The sequence below is a fragment of the Mus caroli genome, unplaced genomic scaffold (genome assembly GCF_978045245.1).
Source record: "Mus caroli unplaced genomic scaffold, Mus_caroli_1 scaffold_20, whole genome shotgun sequence".
Taxonomy (NCBI): Eukaryota; Metazoa; Chordata; class Mammalia; order Rodentia; family Muridae; genus Mus; species Mus caroli.
This window is the reverse complement of record NW_028227275.1, coordinates 19990368-20004831: the sequence shown is the minus strand read 5'-3', so window position 1 is coordinate 20004831 and position 14464 is coordinate 19990368. Positions and strand designations below refer to the sequence as shown.

The following is a 14464-nucleotide window of genomic DNA, read 5'->3' as shown; positions in this document are numbered from 1 at the left end:
CAGAAGAATGCATCCTTGCATTCCAGGATGTTCAAGGTTTTGTGATTCAGACTGCAAACACCTTCACCTTCACCACTTGTCAGCTAAAAATAACCAGAAATGCGTCGGAAAAGTGCAAAGTTCTTTTCATCTCAGCAGAAGAAAAACAACAACAAGAAGAAAGCAACACAGGCCGCAGTCTCCTCCTGGAAGAGCCACTGCAGGCTCCCAACAGATGCTGGGGAGTTGATCTTGAAGGATCCGTTTCTGGGATGCAAGAAGCTCGCATTCAAGGTGGCAAAACATCCCAGCTGGCACTCAGTTAAGGAACGGATCAACGGTGGGTGTCACAAATTCCAAAAGAAACCTGTGAGATTCACCTCTTTGGTCTAGATGACTTAGCTGGAGAGGACACTCACTCCATCCAGATGACATACCAGTACCATATAAAGCCAGGAAAACACCAGGGACTAAAGGACTATTCCAGAAAAGCTCTCCAACCCTAAAAACCAACAAGAGCCCTCTTCTACCCGCCAGGAAGTATCTTTTGTGGCCAAACAAGAAGTCTTGGTGCAGGAGGCACACCTGGAGCCTTTCTGGTCCCAACTACACCCGAATAGGTTAGGGTGACTGATGACATCAACGTAAAAGCCTAACTTTTCACATATGGATGGAGAAGTAATGGGAAGGAGAGACACACAGGAGAGAACAATCTGAAATCAGAGGGGTGGGGAGTGATGTCTGGCATTAGCAATGAGGAAAATGGGGCAGAAATGCCCAGGTGAAAAGGTGGGGCAAAGTCTAGCCGTGACTTTACATATGGTGGGCAAAGCAGCCCTGTCATGCAGGAGCAGATCTACGGAATTTGGGGTCCATGGGACATAGACTCTGGGAGGCAGGGATCATGACAATTTATTCACTGGCTGTTTATCGCCTGGCACCATGTCCGTTACACACAGGACAGATCTGATAAGGATTTGATAAAGATTTGTTGAATGAGTGAATAGGTTAAAAAAAAAACTTACAAAGAATAAGCATGTGCTATGGTAGAGTTTGGGCTTTGTGAAGGAGTCTAGGCATTGCTCAGGCAGAGAAAAAAGACAGGCAATTTAGGCAGAAGAACTAGCATAATGTATACTGATATGAAATAAATGGCAGCCTGGAGAAGCCAGGGAGCTATGACCCCACCCTGGGGTCCGCATTCGGCAGTACCTAATCGATATCTCACTACATCTGCCACCCCTCCAAATAAAAACCAAGAGTATTGCATTAGAATGTGGACAAGCTAATCTGCACTTGGACTTCCACAAAGTCTGGGATGACATCTCATTTTCTAGCACCTCTATTGGCTGAGCACAGCCTATGCACAGTACGGGGCTGGGTGCTGGGGAATGACAGGAAGCTGTAAGTCATTCTTATGGAAGCCAGGGGCTCAGAATCAGAGAGACATATAATTAATGACAGCCCAAGGTCACTATCTATGCGCAGTGCCCAAAGAGGGACATGGCTGGTAGGCTGTTGTGGGTCCAAAGCAGGGTGAGACTGGCTGTTGGTGATAGAGAATTTTATCTCATTAACTAACTCTACAACATCTAATCCAGTGTTTTCACCAAGCGGGGAGAGGTCAGGAAGCGCCCAGTGTCCTGACCTGACCCTTAGATAGTACAGATCTGACCCGGTACCCAGAACTAATGCCTCTGTTGTAGTCCCAAGCTCTGCTCAACAGAATCTTCTCAAACAGGTCACCAAGGGGATGTCAGAGCCTCTGAAGCTACAGGAAGGGAAGATTTCTGGGCAAAAATAGTGTCGATGGGGTATGGGACATGTCTCCAAAGCCCACAAATAACTGGACAATTTTGCCTAGAGTGAGACCTGCAGTGTTGGCTGCAAGGTCCTTCACAGCATCCAGCTGTGCCCCCCACCCCCCGGCTCAGACAGAACCTGGCTCTTAGCAGGGACTGTAAAATCAGAGCGCTCGTGCAAAAGAAACCACAAAGTAGAGATGACCCGTCACAAGACCACGGTTACTACTAAGGAGTTGCTGAGGGAAGCCAGTAAGATGGTTGTGGCCAAGGCAGTGCGCACTGCCACTTGCAAACCTCGGCTGGTGCAGATCCCAGAAAGGTCAGGGGTCAAAAGGAAAGTTTTATTCTAGACAACAGAAAGCCGCTCTAGGATTGCGGTGACACCTGTGAGTTAGAAGTTCCTAGCAGCGTGATGCTGTACCTTATGCCACGTAGACAAAGGTGAGACTCTAAGATGTGTAAGTAAGCAAAGCTATAACCCACCAGCGGGTTACCCTGGAAACAGACTGGACAAGGACCTCCAGGCACTAGCTCCCCAGGTTTCCAGAGCAGAGGCATTGGGTGATGTTGACAAAAGAAAAGAAAGACTCCCATCACAGGACATGAGGACCATAACCCATCCTCAAAGGCAAGGATGGAGGCACAACAAGCAAGCAAGTTAGGGGCAGGTGCCTCGATTTTTATCCAGTGATTGAGCTGTTTTATCTTAAACAAAGACAGTTCTTACACAGAGAAGGTGTGCCAGTGGATGGTTTGAAACTCCAGATCAGAAGCAGCAAAACGGAAGGCCTGGAGGCAGAGACACACAGTCACCGCTTGGTGGCAGCATATCTAAGCTAAAGACTGAGTGTGTGAAAGGGTGTGTGTGTGGGGGGGTGGTGGTGTATGCACTAAGGGTGTGTGACAACACGTTGGTGGAGGTGGGGGCTGTTGCTCAGGGAGCTAAGGGAGTGGAACAGAGCCATAATCCCCAGGTCAGACCTCCAGTTTTTCCTCTTAGCTCCCCTTCATTAAACACTGAGCGCTCCTCTGTGACCTTCCTACACAGTGGTAATCTGGTACTCCCTTTGGGGAAGAACTCATTTTTCCCAAAGCTAATCAATAAAAGGACATATTTGTCCCAACAACAATCACGGGCTCATACTAAAGCCTCCCGTGAACCAATAGTCTGAGTACGTGGTGAGTGACTTTCCCTAAAACACTGATTTTAAGCCTCTAAGAGTCATCATTAGGACTGACAATAAAGGTGTGCATTGACACACCTGGCTATTCAGACATACAGAAGCAGCTCCCGAGGCGTGTCCGCCCCAAGGGCAGCAAACACAACCCCAGAAGGACAGGTTAGGGGGTCCTTTACCCTACTGTGGTGGCAGACAGACTTTCCTCTAGGACCTGAAGACAGATTCCTGAACCAGTTTTCTCCTGATAGACTTAGGAATGTCACTAACTCTTGGACCATGTAGTTTACGCCCTGTAAAGTAGAGGCTCATTTGGTTTGGTTCTCTGTGGTTGCTGGGTTCGACCTGGGGAATAATCCCTTCTCTGCTGGTCCAGAAGGATGACCAGGTAAGACCGAACAGATAAGAGCAGCCATCCCACTTCTGAGGAAGGCAAATGTGTGGGCATCACCATGTTAGCGCAGCATCTGAGATGGGTCTGCTTGCCCTCTGTCCTGCTGCTTCCAGAATGGAACTGTCATCTCACCCGGGCAGTCACTGTGGGTGAAATGAGTGAATCTTCCCAGGCCCGAGTGGCTGCATCTTCTGAACCAGCAGGGAAGAGATCAAGGGAGGAGATCATTCCTGGGTTAGACCCAGTAACCACAGACACAGAAACAACCCAGAGCACGCCAACAGTCAGAAACTTCAGAGATTATATGATCTGGCAAACTAAAACTGTCATCAGTTCAGTCTCTACCCAAACAGTAGCTGTGCCCTACAACCTACAGCCTGCCTCTTTCCCGGTAGCCTCTGTGGGTCTGTGACATCCAGACCCTCCTGGCCCTGAGCGACTTTACAGGTTGCCTTCCAGCCACAACGAGTCTGGTCCCATAGCATCCCCTGAAGCACTGGTGAGCATGGGAGCCCTTTGAGAGGCCTGCAATACGATGGGGGGGAAATTCGTATTTTGGAGCAACTGGAGGAGGGGGAATAGCATGCATGAAGACTGTCAACAGGCACTGTCAGTAAGCAAGGAATTCATTGTTCAACAGCCCTCCGGCTAGGGAATGGGCCAGGAAGCAGGTCTGCTTTCTGGATTCCTAAAGGGTCCTGCCCGAAGTTTTTTGCATGAGTCCCTGTGCTAAAGTGGAAAAAGACAGGTCTTGGTCCACTGTGACTCCAACACCCAGGGAGAGAATCAAGTAGCTGCAACAGAAATGTTCTTGGAAATACATGCTAGCTATGAAGGTAGATGAGCAGGTGTGTGTGTGTGTGTGGTGTGTGTGTGTGTGTGTGTGTGTGTGTGTGTGTCAGCAGCTGGGTTTCTTTGTTTGTTTGGGAATCTTCTTGTTTAGGATCTGAGACAAGGTCTGCTGGTAATCCAGGCTAGTCTTTTTGTTTGTTTGGTTGGGTTTGTTTTTGTTTTTGTTTTTTGTTTTTTGAGACAGGGTTTCTCTGTATAGCCCTGGCTGTCCTAGAACTTACTCTGTAGACCAGGCTGGCCTCAAACTCAGAAATCCGCTTGCCTCTGCCTCCCGAGTGCTGGGATTAAAGACATGCACCACCACTGCCAGGCTTAATCCCCCTGCCTCAACTCAAGTGTTGGAATTACAGGAATGAGTAGCCTTGAGCTGTTTTGTTAGCTGGCTCCTGGATCTGCACATGGGGGGGAAAACGGTCTTAGAGGCCAAAAGGCTTGCTGGAGGGGACCGGAACTACAAAGATGTCCCAAGTTAGAGACAAATTTGGCCTGAGTCAAATGGTATGGAATTTGTGCTCTCTAGGTTGTTAGCTGTGGCATTTGGGGGACGTGAACCTCTCTTTAACAGCAGGTAGCAACAGCATCCGTGGGGTTGCCACGAGGATTCAGTGAGTAAAACAGTGCGATGGTGTGGATCATGCCTCCTTCCTCACAGATCCAGCAAGCCGGGGCTCATTTGTGAAGAGCTTCCAAGTGTGCTTCTACCTCTCCCCAAGGGTGAAGGCAAGGGACTCCCAGTCAGCCTGCACCTCCTACTCTACAGACTCCTGGTGGGGCTGGCAGTTCCATAAGCTCATGGGCAGGAGAAGCAGGCTTCTTTCCCTGGTAGGTCCTGAAACGGGTGAGGGGAGTACTCAGCTTAGCCATCCTGGAAATCCCGCATCCATAAAACTGACGGGTTGCCGCTTAGTTATCTTATCTTTCTTGAACCTATTAAGTGGGCTCCGAGAGAAAGAGCGCTAAGTCCTGGGCAGTGTGTCAGAATGCTTAGCGCTTTATTGTACACGACAGGAAATCCAATCTCATTTAGATCAACCCCTCTGAAGGGTGGCACCAGGCCCCCTACAGGGTGCTCTGAAGAGCTACGAGGGTGGTTTGGATTGCCACTACAATGGAGGAACATGGACTCTAACCAATTCTAAATTGTCAAGCTGAGGAGATGGCTTAGTTGGTAAGACACCGACCGTGAAAGTCCAAGGAGCTAGAGCCCACACAAAATCTAGTTGTAGTCTCCTGCATCTGTGGCCCTGTGAAAGGGAGGCAGAGACAGAAAGATTCCCCAGAGCTTGCTGGTCAGATAGTCTACCAATCAGTGAGCCCACAGAGGTCAAAGTCAGACCCTTCAAAAGATGATGACCTCTGACCTCCACAGACACATACACACATGCACATATGCCTTCATATCCACTGCACGCATGCACACACACACACACACACGGGGTCGGGAGGACTAGATTTGTTTTTTTAAGTACATTTTGTACATTGAATTTTCTAAGAATTCAACATTGTATAAGGTTGTGAAGAGAGGTTTCATCATTTAAGAAACTCCAGGTGCCAAGGCCAACACTGTTCTAGGTAGTTGAGTCACCAAGACAACAGACACATGTCAGTCAACATGTAAGGCTATGACGTTGGTGGTGGCTCTGAGTGTAGTTGCCTGTACAGGGCTATTTCACATGTCTTTACATGCAGACATGCCTATTCACATGTCTTCACATGCAGACATGTGTAAGCATGTGAAGTCTTCTCCACTTACTATACCGCTCAATTAAGGCAGTATAGGGAAGCCAGTGGGTTTCATGTGTGTTATACCACACATAAATTGTGTGTCAGATAATAAAGTATTGTGAAACATTGTCATAAAAGGGCCCACAGAGACTGGTAGGGCTGAGAGCTTGTTGACCACAGGCCATGCTATCAAGATGAGAGGCTTCCAGGCAAGCAGTGGAGGAAGTTGGAAAAAGTCTCTTTTGCTATGACACACAGCTGCAGCCCTGATGCTGTTGCAACACAGGTTCTTCACTGGGTGTTTGCAGAGATAATCAGGGCCTTTTGGGGGCCTTTCCCCCTTTGGACTAGCATGAAAAAAAAAGCCATTTCTCAGCAGCAGGACAAAAGCAGAACCAGGCAGAGCTACTTACAGAGGTCTTCTGTGGCTGCTGGGGCGAAAGCAGCCATGGACTCGTAGAGCTCGTCGTCACAGCCAGGGTTGAGGGAGCACTTCATCAGCAGGTCTGTGGATAGGTGGGCCATGGACTCGTACACGTCGTCCGCCTCCTCTCCTTGCATCAGCTCTTCCTTAATGTGCGTCTTCAGCATGTCCACCGTCTCCTGCGAGAGAAGACGGGCCCATTGCACACTGAGGAACCTGGCTAGCTGGGCAGACTCAGGTCCATAGTGGACTTGAAGTGGGCAAAGGGTGTGGTCACGGATCAGGGTTATAGTTGTTTGCAGGTATTAGCGGGTATTCTCCGCCTGGCAGAGCTCTAACCTTTGTTCCTTCCTCTAACGCTAAATACAGAGTTAAGCAGTTATATCCTGGTTAAATGTTCAGGGGTCTGGGAACATAAATAGAAACTATGCTTCATGAGTACCTAGTAAGAATCAGGCTCAGCACTGGGCACAAACCAGCACCCACCTCCTTCAGAAGCCCCGCCTCTCCCTCACCTCCTTCGGAAGCCCCGCCTCTCCCTCACCTCCTTCGGAAGCCCCGCCTCTCCCCCACCTCCTTCGGAAGCCCCGCCTCTCCCTCACCTCCTTCGGAAGCCCCGCCTCTCCCTCACCTCCTTCGGAAGCCCCGCCTCTCCCTCACCTCCTTCGGAAGCCCCGCCTCTCCCTCACCTCCTTCGGAAGCCCCGCCTCTCCCTCACCTCCTTCGGAAGCCCCGCCTCTCCCTCTTTTTTTTTTTTTTTTTTTTTTTAATATTTTTATTACATATTTTCCTCAATTACATTTCCAATACTATCCCAAAAGTCCCCCATAGCGCCCCCCACTTCCCTACCCACCCATTCCCATTCTTTTGGCCCTGGCATTCCCCTATATTGGGGCATATAAAGTTTGCAAGTCCAATGGGCCTCTCTTTCCATTGATGGCCGACTAGGCCATCTTTCGATACATATGCAGCTAGAGACAAGAGCTCCGGGGTTCTGGTTAGTACATCATGTTGTTCCAACAATAGGGTTGCAGATCCCTTTAGCTCCTTGGGTACTTTCTCTAGCTTCTCCATTGGGAGCCCTGTGATACATCCAATAGCTGACTGTGAACATCCACTCCTGTGTTTGCTAGGCCCCGGCATCGTCTCACAAGAGACAGCTATATTTGGGTCCTTTCAGCAAGATCTTGCTAGTGTATGCAATGGTGTCAGCGTTTAGAAGCTGATTATGGGATGGATCCCTGGATACAGCAGTCTCTAAATGGTCCATTCTTTCATCACAGCTACGAACTTTGTCTCTGTAACTCCTTCCCTGGGTGTTTTGTTCCCAATTCTAAGAAGGTGCACAGTGTCCACACTTTGGTCTTCATTCTTCTTGAGTTTCATGCGTTTAGCAAATTGTATCAGGGTTACAAATTGTATCCCTCTTTTACACGTGGAAAAACAAAGCTCAGAAAATCTAGTCCTCCCTGCAGGGCTCACAGTCTCAGTTTTGATCCTTAAAACGGCCCGGTGGGCACTCAATGAGAAACAAATGACACAGAGGGCCACACAGATGCACAGCCTATGCAAGTGTGCCTGTGCTTGTGCAACCAGGCGTCCTGAGGGATGTCTTCACCCCTGCACCTTATGGAAGGTTTATCCAAGTGCCTGACAATTTCCAGGGCTTTCTTCCCCGGGTTTCAGCATTCTAGATGTCCCCAAAGACAGGGACCTTACATAAAGGGACCTTGATGTCAGAAAGGCTAGCCCTGTCCCTCTGTCTCCAGATAGTATGAGGCTGTGGGCTGACTTCCCCACAACCTGTGAACAGCTTTTCCTGGCCCGACAGCTTAGTGTGTGTCACAATCCTTGCCTCTGCCTCGAACCACAGACAGCTCTCTTCTCCTCATTAACTCCTGGAAGAGGCCACCTTTGGTTGACACTATGTTAGTTTCCTGAATCCAGTAACAGTTTCTTAGGGTTTGGGATTCCAGGTTTAGCATTTGGCAAATAAATAAATAAAATGTGCACTACTTATAGGCCAGTGGTTCTCAACCTTCCTAACGCTGCAACCCTCTAACCCGGCTCCTCATGTTGTTGTGGCTCCCAACCATAAACTTATTTTTATTGCTACTTCATAACTGTAATTTTGCTACTGTTATGATTCATGATATAAATACCTGTATTTTCCAATGGTCTTAGATGACCCCTGTAAAAGGATTGTTAGATTCCCCAGGGGTTGAGAACCATTATCATAGGCCATGAGCAACATGTAGGGACCACCTTTGGCAGCAAGGCTAAAGTTGTGTTGGTAGAAGGTGACTTAGCTAGAAGTCGAGAAGATATGAGAAGTATGATCCAGATTAAAGCTCGAGGCACTCTGAAAATAACACTTTAACCTCCCCTGATACTCAGAGTAGGATAACAAGCCCCAACTATAGCAGCAAACTAGGTTCAAATCCCATCTCCACCTTGGCACAATCACCTTGGCTTTCTATGTACTTTTTCCTTGATTATAAGATGAAGGTCTTGGCCCCTTCAACTTCAAAGAAGTGTGGTGAAAAATTAAGTGGCACAGGGCATTTGCTGATCAACTGAGCTCAAGAACTTAGTCACTACTCCAAACACAGAGTGGCCTTACTGAAAACGACTAACCCCAAAATGGTATGCTGTGTTTAGCACATGTGTGATTTCAAACTAATGCCAAGTAAAACCTCTTGAGAGTGTGAGTGCCTTTGAGCCCATGTATGCCAATGAGGACCCAAACAAGGTTTTAAACTATTCTGAGTGTTTGAAATACCTACATGTCCCTCAAAGCAATGGGGCCCCTCTTCACCCCTTGGCTTCACCACCTTATGAATTATCTGTCACAGAGCAGAGTTAAGTTTCTGAAGATGTGTCAGGCGCACTCCTGTCTGGAGGTAGTCTGGCTTATACTGGGGGGGAGGGGAGGTCACAGCAGGATGAGCTAGTCTCAGGTGCTTTTTGTGAGTTTAAAAAGGAGCAACACTCTGAAGGGAGTGGAGTCCAGAACAGCTTCCTCCAAGATAATAGACACAATCCTGGGCATGTGATAAGACAGAGCAACTCAGAACACCGGTGAGCAAGAACGACCTGCCAAGAAAGCCGGGTGCATCCACCTGCCTTAAATTCAAATCCAAGCAGAGGTTCAGAAAGAGACAGAATCCACCAGAGAGTGAGATCTCAAAGGTACCTTGATACCTCCTCTGAGTAGTACTGTATTATGGTCTTAGCTATTAAAGAATCAATTCTCCCACAGTTTACCTAGGCCCAAAGCTGGACAAGGTAGCTAGGGACACACTACCAAGGAGCCCTGGAGGTAGTAGAGACAGTCAGTCCATCAGCCTTGAGCAGACACACTCCGTGCAAGTTCCTGTCAGTATTTTGGAAATGGCCTCAGCGCTTTGCATGTGTTAGTTCCTTTTGTTCTAAAAACAACTCTGTGAATAAACCTCTTAGGATTTTTTTTCTCCTTTTGCATATTAAGAAATGTGAGAAAGAGACTAGAAAGATCCCTCAGTGGTTAAGAGCACGTGCTTCTCTTGCAGAGGACCAAGATCCTATTCCTAGTATCTATAGGGCAACCCACAACAATCAGTAACTCCAGTTCTAAGATACCTGCTGTCCTCTTCTGGGGCCACCAGGCATACATGTAGTGTACATATGCAGGACACACACACACACACACACACACACACACACACAGAAATTAAATTAAAGGGGATTTATGGCTTGCCCCAAATCACATGGCTACCAAGTAGATATAGAAACTTGGACTTAGGCCCACAAAAACTGAACACTCCCAGAGAGACACATGAAGACAGGTTAGAGACAAAAATCCATCAGTGCCTTTGGTGAGAAGATGGTCCTGGAGCCACTCAGCCCATGTCTCAACCCAGACCTCTCTCACCCTCAGCTTACCACATATTCGTCGATGAACTGGCGCAGGTCCCTGAAGCCGTGTTTCTCGGCAATGGTGTTGGGATAGTGGCCGTGCTTGTTGGCTACACTGTAGGCCTGGAGAGCCCCTGGACAGGTGAGCAGCAAGGCAGTGAGGTTCTTCAGTCCGTACTTGGCAGCAAAATGCAACAGCGTGGGCAGCTCTTCGTCCCTCTGATCTAAAAAGGCATCGAGGAGAATTCAGCCGAAAGGTAAGAAGACAGGCACAGGAAAGTTTCTGAGACTTAGCATGCATGCAGTAGGCACTCAATGACTGCTTACTGGGTGTCCGACATAAGTGATGGCTTCCTTTAGGCAACCTCTAAACACTGTGCGCTCCCAGGATGGAGGAAATGTCATTTGAATTAGTAGATCTAGCCATTCGTGTTGCACCCTCTGCTTTAAAAAGAGTGGGAAATCCTTAGAAAATGTTACCTTTTCTTCTTTTCTTTTCTTTTCTTAGAGCTCGGAATCAAACTCAGGGCTTGACATGCTAAGTGAATACTCTACCACTGAGCTACATTTCCAACCTCGATCCATGCTGACTCTAAAGGCTTAAACAGCAGCCACAAAGCAGCATCAAAGACACTGGTGGATTTTTGTCTCTAACCTGTCCTCATGTGTGTCTCTGAGAATGGGCAGGTTTTGTGGGCCTAAGTCCAAGTTTCTATAGCACTCGAAACTGGTCTGACACTATTTTGTGCTGATTAAGGGATAAAAGATCCGGGCTGGAGAGATGGCTCAGAAGTGAAGAACACTGGCTATCAAGCACCTACATGGTAGCTCATAACTTATCTCTAACTCCAATCTCAGGGACCCAGCACCCTATTCTGGTCTCTGAGAGAACTCTACACACATGACACACAGACATACATGCAGTCCAATACCCATACACATGAAATAAAAATAATGATCAAATAAAAAGAAGTCTATCCACTTATCTCTTATTACCAATTTTGTAAATATGCCAAGAAAACAAATAAGCTCATGTTGGAAACTTGGGGAATAAATCTGTTATTTTCTTTTCATAAAAGTGGATTTCTAGGCTCTGTCACTTTATATGTTATTTTCTATTCTTTTCATATATGTGTGTGAAGTATAGTATACGTGTTGTATGCGTACTTGCAAGTGCATAGGTGTAGGCATAGTGTTTGTGTGCAGTGTGTAAAGGTTGTCCTGTGTTAGTTAAATGCTGATTTCTCTGCCCTCGCGTCTTGTTTCAATCCGGACACAGCACTGTGATGCTTATGTCAAGAATCTCTGTTCTCAAGTTTGTGTAAACAAGTTTACCATTTGTCCTCTGCCTTATCAATAAATGCTGATCACCCAATGGCTGGGCAGAAGAAAGGATAGGACAGAACTCCCGCCAGCCAGGGGAAAGGAGAGAGGAGGGGAGTTGAAGTTTTAGCACTAGGAACAGGCCAGGAGATGGAGACTGGAGTTGGAAGGAGAGTCGCAAGGTGAAGGTCTGAGAAGACATACGGGGAAAAACATCTGAAGCAGAGAGAGCTAGAACAACATTAACCTGCAAGTATCATGGGAGGTAGCCAAATTTGTTTAGGGGGTTAATGTAGATCAATACTGCCCAGGTAGTATGGTAAAAGCTTGTAAGTAAACCTTGATCTCTCTTTGTCATTATTGGGGACTAGCAAAGGTAAAGAAATGAGTTGCCAGATTAGTTTACTACATGCATTTATATTAAAAAAATAATTCATTTTTTCCTATAGGCATGTGTGAGGCAGGTGCCTGTGAATGTACATGTGTGGGGAAGTCCAGGAAGATATCAAGAATGATCTATCATCATTCTTCCACCTTATTCTTTGAGGCAGAGTCTCCCACTCAAACCCAGCGCTGCTAGCCTTCTTGTTGCAAATCATATTTCTGCCTTCTGAGACCAGGCTTACAAATAGGATCATCAGGCCCATCTGACATTTAAGAGATTCTAAAGAGCTGAACTGCTTGTGTGGACAATGATTTAACCACTGAGTCATCTCTCCAGGCCTGGCTCTGTCATTTAAAAAAAAAAAAAAAAAAGATAAATCCAGTTTCCTGTTTACCAGGACATGGTCCCTGGGGTGAAAGGTCTGACATGTCCCTAGGATTCCACTTCATCAAGCTATGAGATACTCTCTCCTGGGCCTCTGGTTTAAGAATAAGAAAATAGAAACGTTGACAGCCCTGAGGCAAGAACACTCCACAGCAGGAGACAGAGGAAGAGGCCTCAGGAAAGCCTTGGAGAAGGCCTGGCAGATTATTCTCTTCCTGTGGTTCCAACACAGAAGGCAGATAGCACTCAGTCAGAAGGTAACCAGAGACTTGAGTACCACTGTGTAGTACCACCATGTTGGAAAGGAACAGACATCCTGTGCAGCTCACCAGGTGATAGCCCAGACAACTGGTGTGACCCTCCAAGTTCACAGGGCCCTCTCTTCACTCAAATTACAAATGTTTGCTTAAAGAGCCAGCACTTGGAGATATCTCTCCCCCTTCCCTGCCCCAATGAGCTGAAAGCCTAGTAAAAAAGTCAGACATGGCAGACAAGCTACAGGGCTGAAGGTCCTAGGTGCTAGGGGAGACCCCATCCTGTGGTAGGACAGACTCCTGGAGGATTGTGGAAGGCCTTCCTCCCAGAGAAAATGCTTCCTGAGATGAAGAGAAGGCCACCGGGAGAATGACAACCAAGGCAGAGACAGAGGAATGGTGTTTTCATGAGTGGAATGGCAAGACACAGATTCGAGAAATGCATATACTATCTGGGGACAGAAAACCACTGAGAGGGGTGCGGAGAGAGTTGATGGCGGAAGCACCCCTTGGGAGGGGCTTGTTATCAGGCAAAGGAGTTTGAACTCCATTCAGAAAGTAAATAAGAGCCACACACGTTTTTTTTAGAAGGGGGTCGATCGTAGTTGTGTGCCAGGCAATGACAGTCCAGGTACAGAAGTCCTATCAGATTGGAATGGAGCAAACAAAACCCTTCCTCCTGGTGATGCTCTAGCTATCATGATATAGCATAAAGCATTCCTCACATGCTGGTGTGAATGAACCTACAGGGATGGCTGCCAGTCATATAAAAGTATGACACACACAACTACGTCATACTTGGTGATGGGACATGATTATGTCACTGACTTCTGTGCCTACTGTACCTTTTATCAATATTTTAGACTATATTGCTACTTACTAAAAACAAAATGCTGTATAAGAGCATGCGGTGTCATGGCAGCAGCATCCTCGTATGTGTTGCTTAGTTTAATCCTGTCTTTCGGTTCCCCTTGGTGCTGGCGGATGAAGCTATGCCCTCCCCACATCACATGGCCCAGTGGTGTGGCAGGCCACACCATCTACGACTGGAATGGCCGCTGACATACTTGTCATCATATCGTCTTCTTCCAGTTGGTTGATCCCAAAGAGGTGCAGTCCACTTGCGGGGATGTTGTTCTTCAGGGACTCGGTGAGCAGTTTATCAAGAGTCTCTGTGTTGTAGGGCACGATTTTAAAGGCCTACATAAAACAGAGAAAACGGTCAGGTTTCAAATCCAGCTAGCGCCTGCCAGTCAAGGTTAAAGCTGAATAGCCCCATTTACAATTCCCATGTCCAGAAAGCTCCCGTCTCCTCCTACCAGCCTTACCTGACACATAAACTCCACAGGATTTGCAGCACTGGACAGTAAGTTCCCAATTTCCTCCATGTCGGTATAATAGCTGACGGTGGTTTCGCAGACCACCAGGTCCCCAGAATAGACCTTCAGAGAAACATTCCCCGAGGAGAGGTCTAAACAGAATAAGAGGGACCGGTCAATGCCAGGAAGAGCAAGCATCCTTCAGAAAGGAGTCAGCGCAGATGAGCTACATTTAAATGCTGAGGCAGCTCACTGGGGCTGGAGGGAAGTGTCAGAGGTGACCTGGGAGGAGATGAACAGGCCAGCACGTATGAATACGTACACCAAACAGGAGTCCTCGTGGTGATGCCAATTGCATCTTTAAGGGATTTTCATCTGTTGTGCATAATTTTCAGTGTTTGTGTGTGTGTGTGTGTGTGTGTGTGTGTGCATGCATATACACATGCAAGAATGAACACTCGTGGGTGCAGATGCCTATGTAGGAAAGAGGCATAGGATCCTCTGGAGACTGAGTTCTAGGCAGTTGTGAGGTCTAATGTGAAACT

The 14464-nt window shown here is 47.4% G+C and overlaps 1 protein-coding gene across 1 annotated transcript in view; it reads right to left on the bottom strand.

Moving 5' to 3' along the window:
* Nucleotides 1–14464, bottom strand: part of Pik3ap1 (phosphoinositide-3-kinase adaptor protein 1) — a 121188-nt gene that overhangs the window by 44140 nt on the left and 62584 nt on the right. The window contains exons 5-8 of the mRNA XM_021152078.3: nt 13929–14071; nt 13668–13800; nt 10282–10478; nt 6347–6536 (exon numbers count right to left, since the gene is read on the bottom strand). Of these exons, the coding sequence (XP_021007737.1) occupies nt 6347–6536; nt 10282–10478; nt 13668–13800; nt 13929–14071 (663 nt within the window). The remainder of the gene's footprint in view (nt 1–6346; nt 6537–10281; nt 10479–13667; nt 13801–13928; nt 14072–14464) is intronic.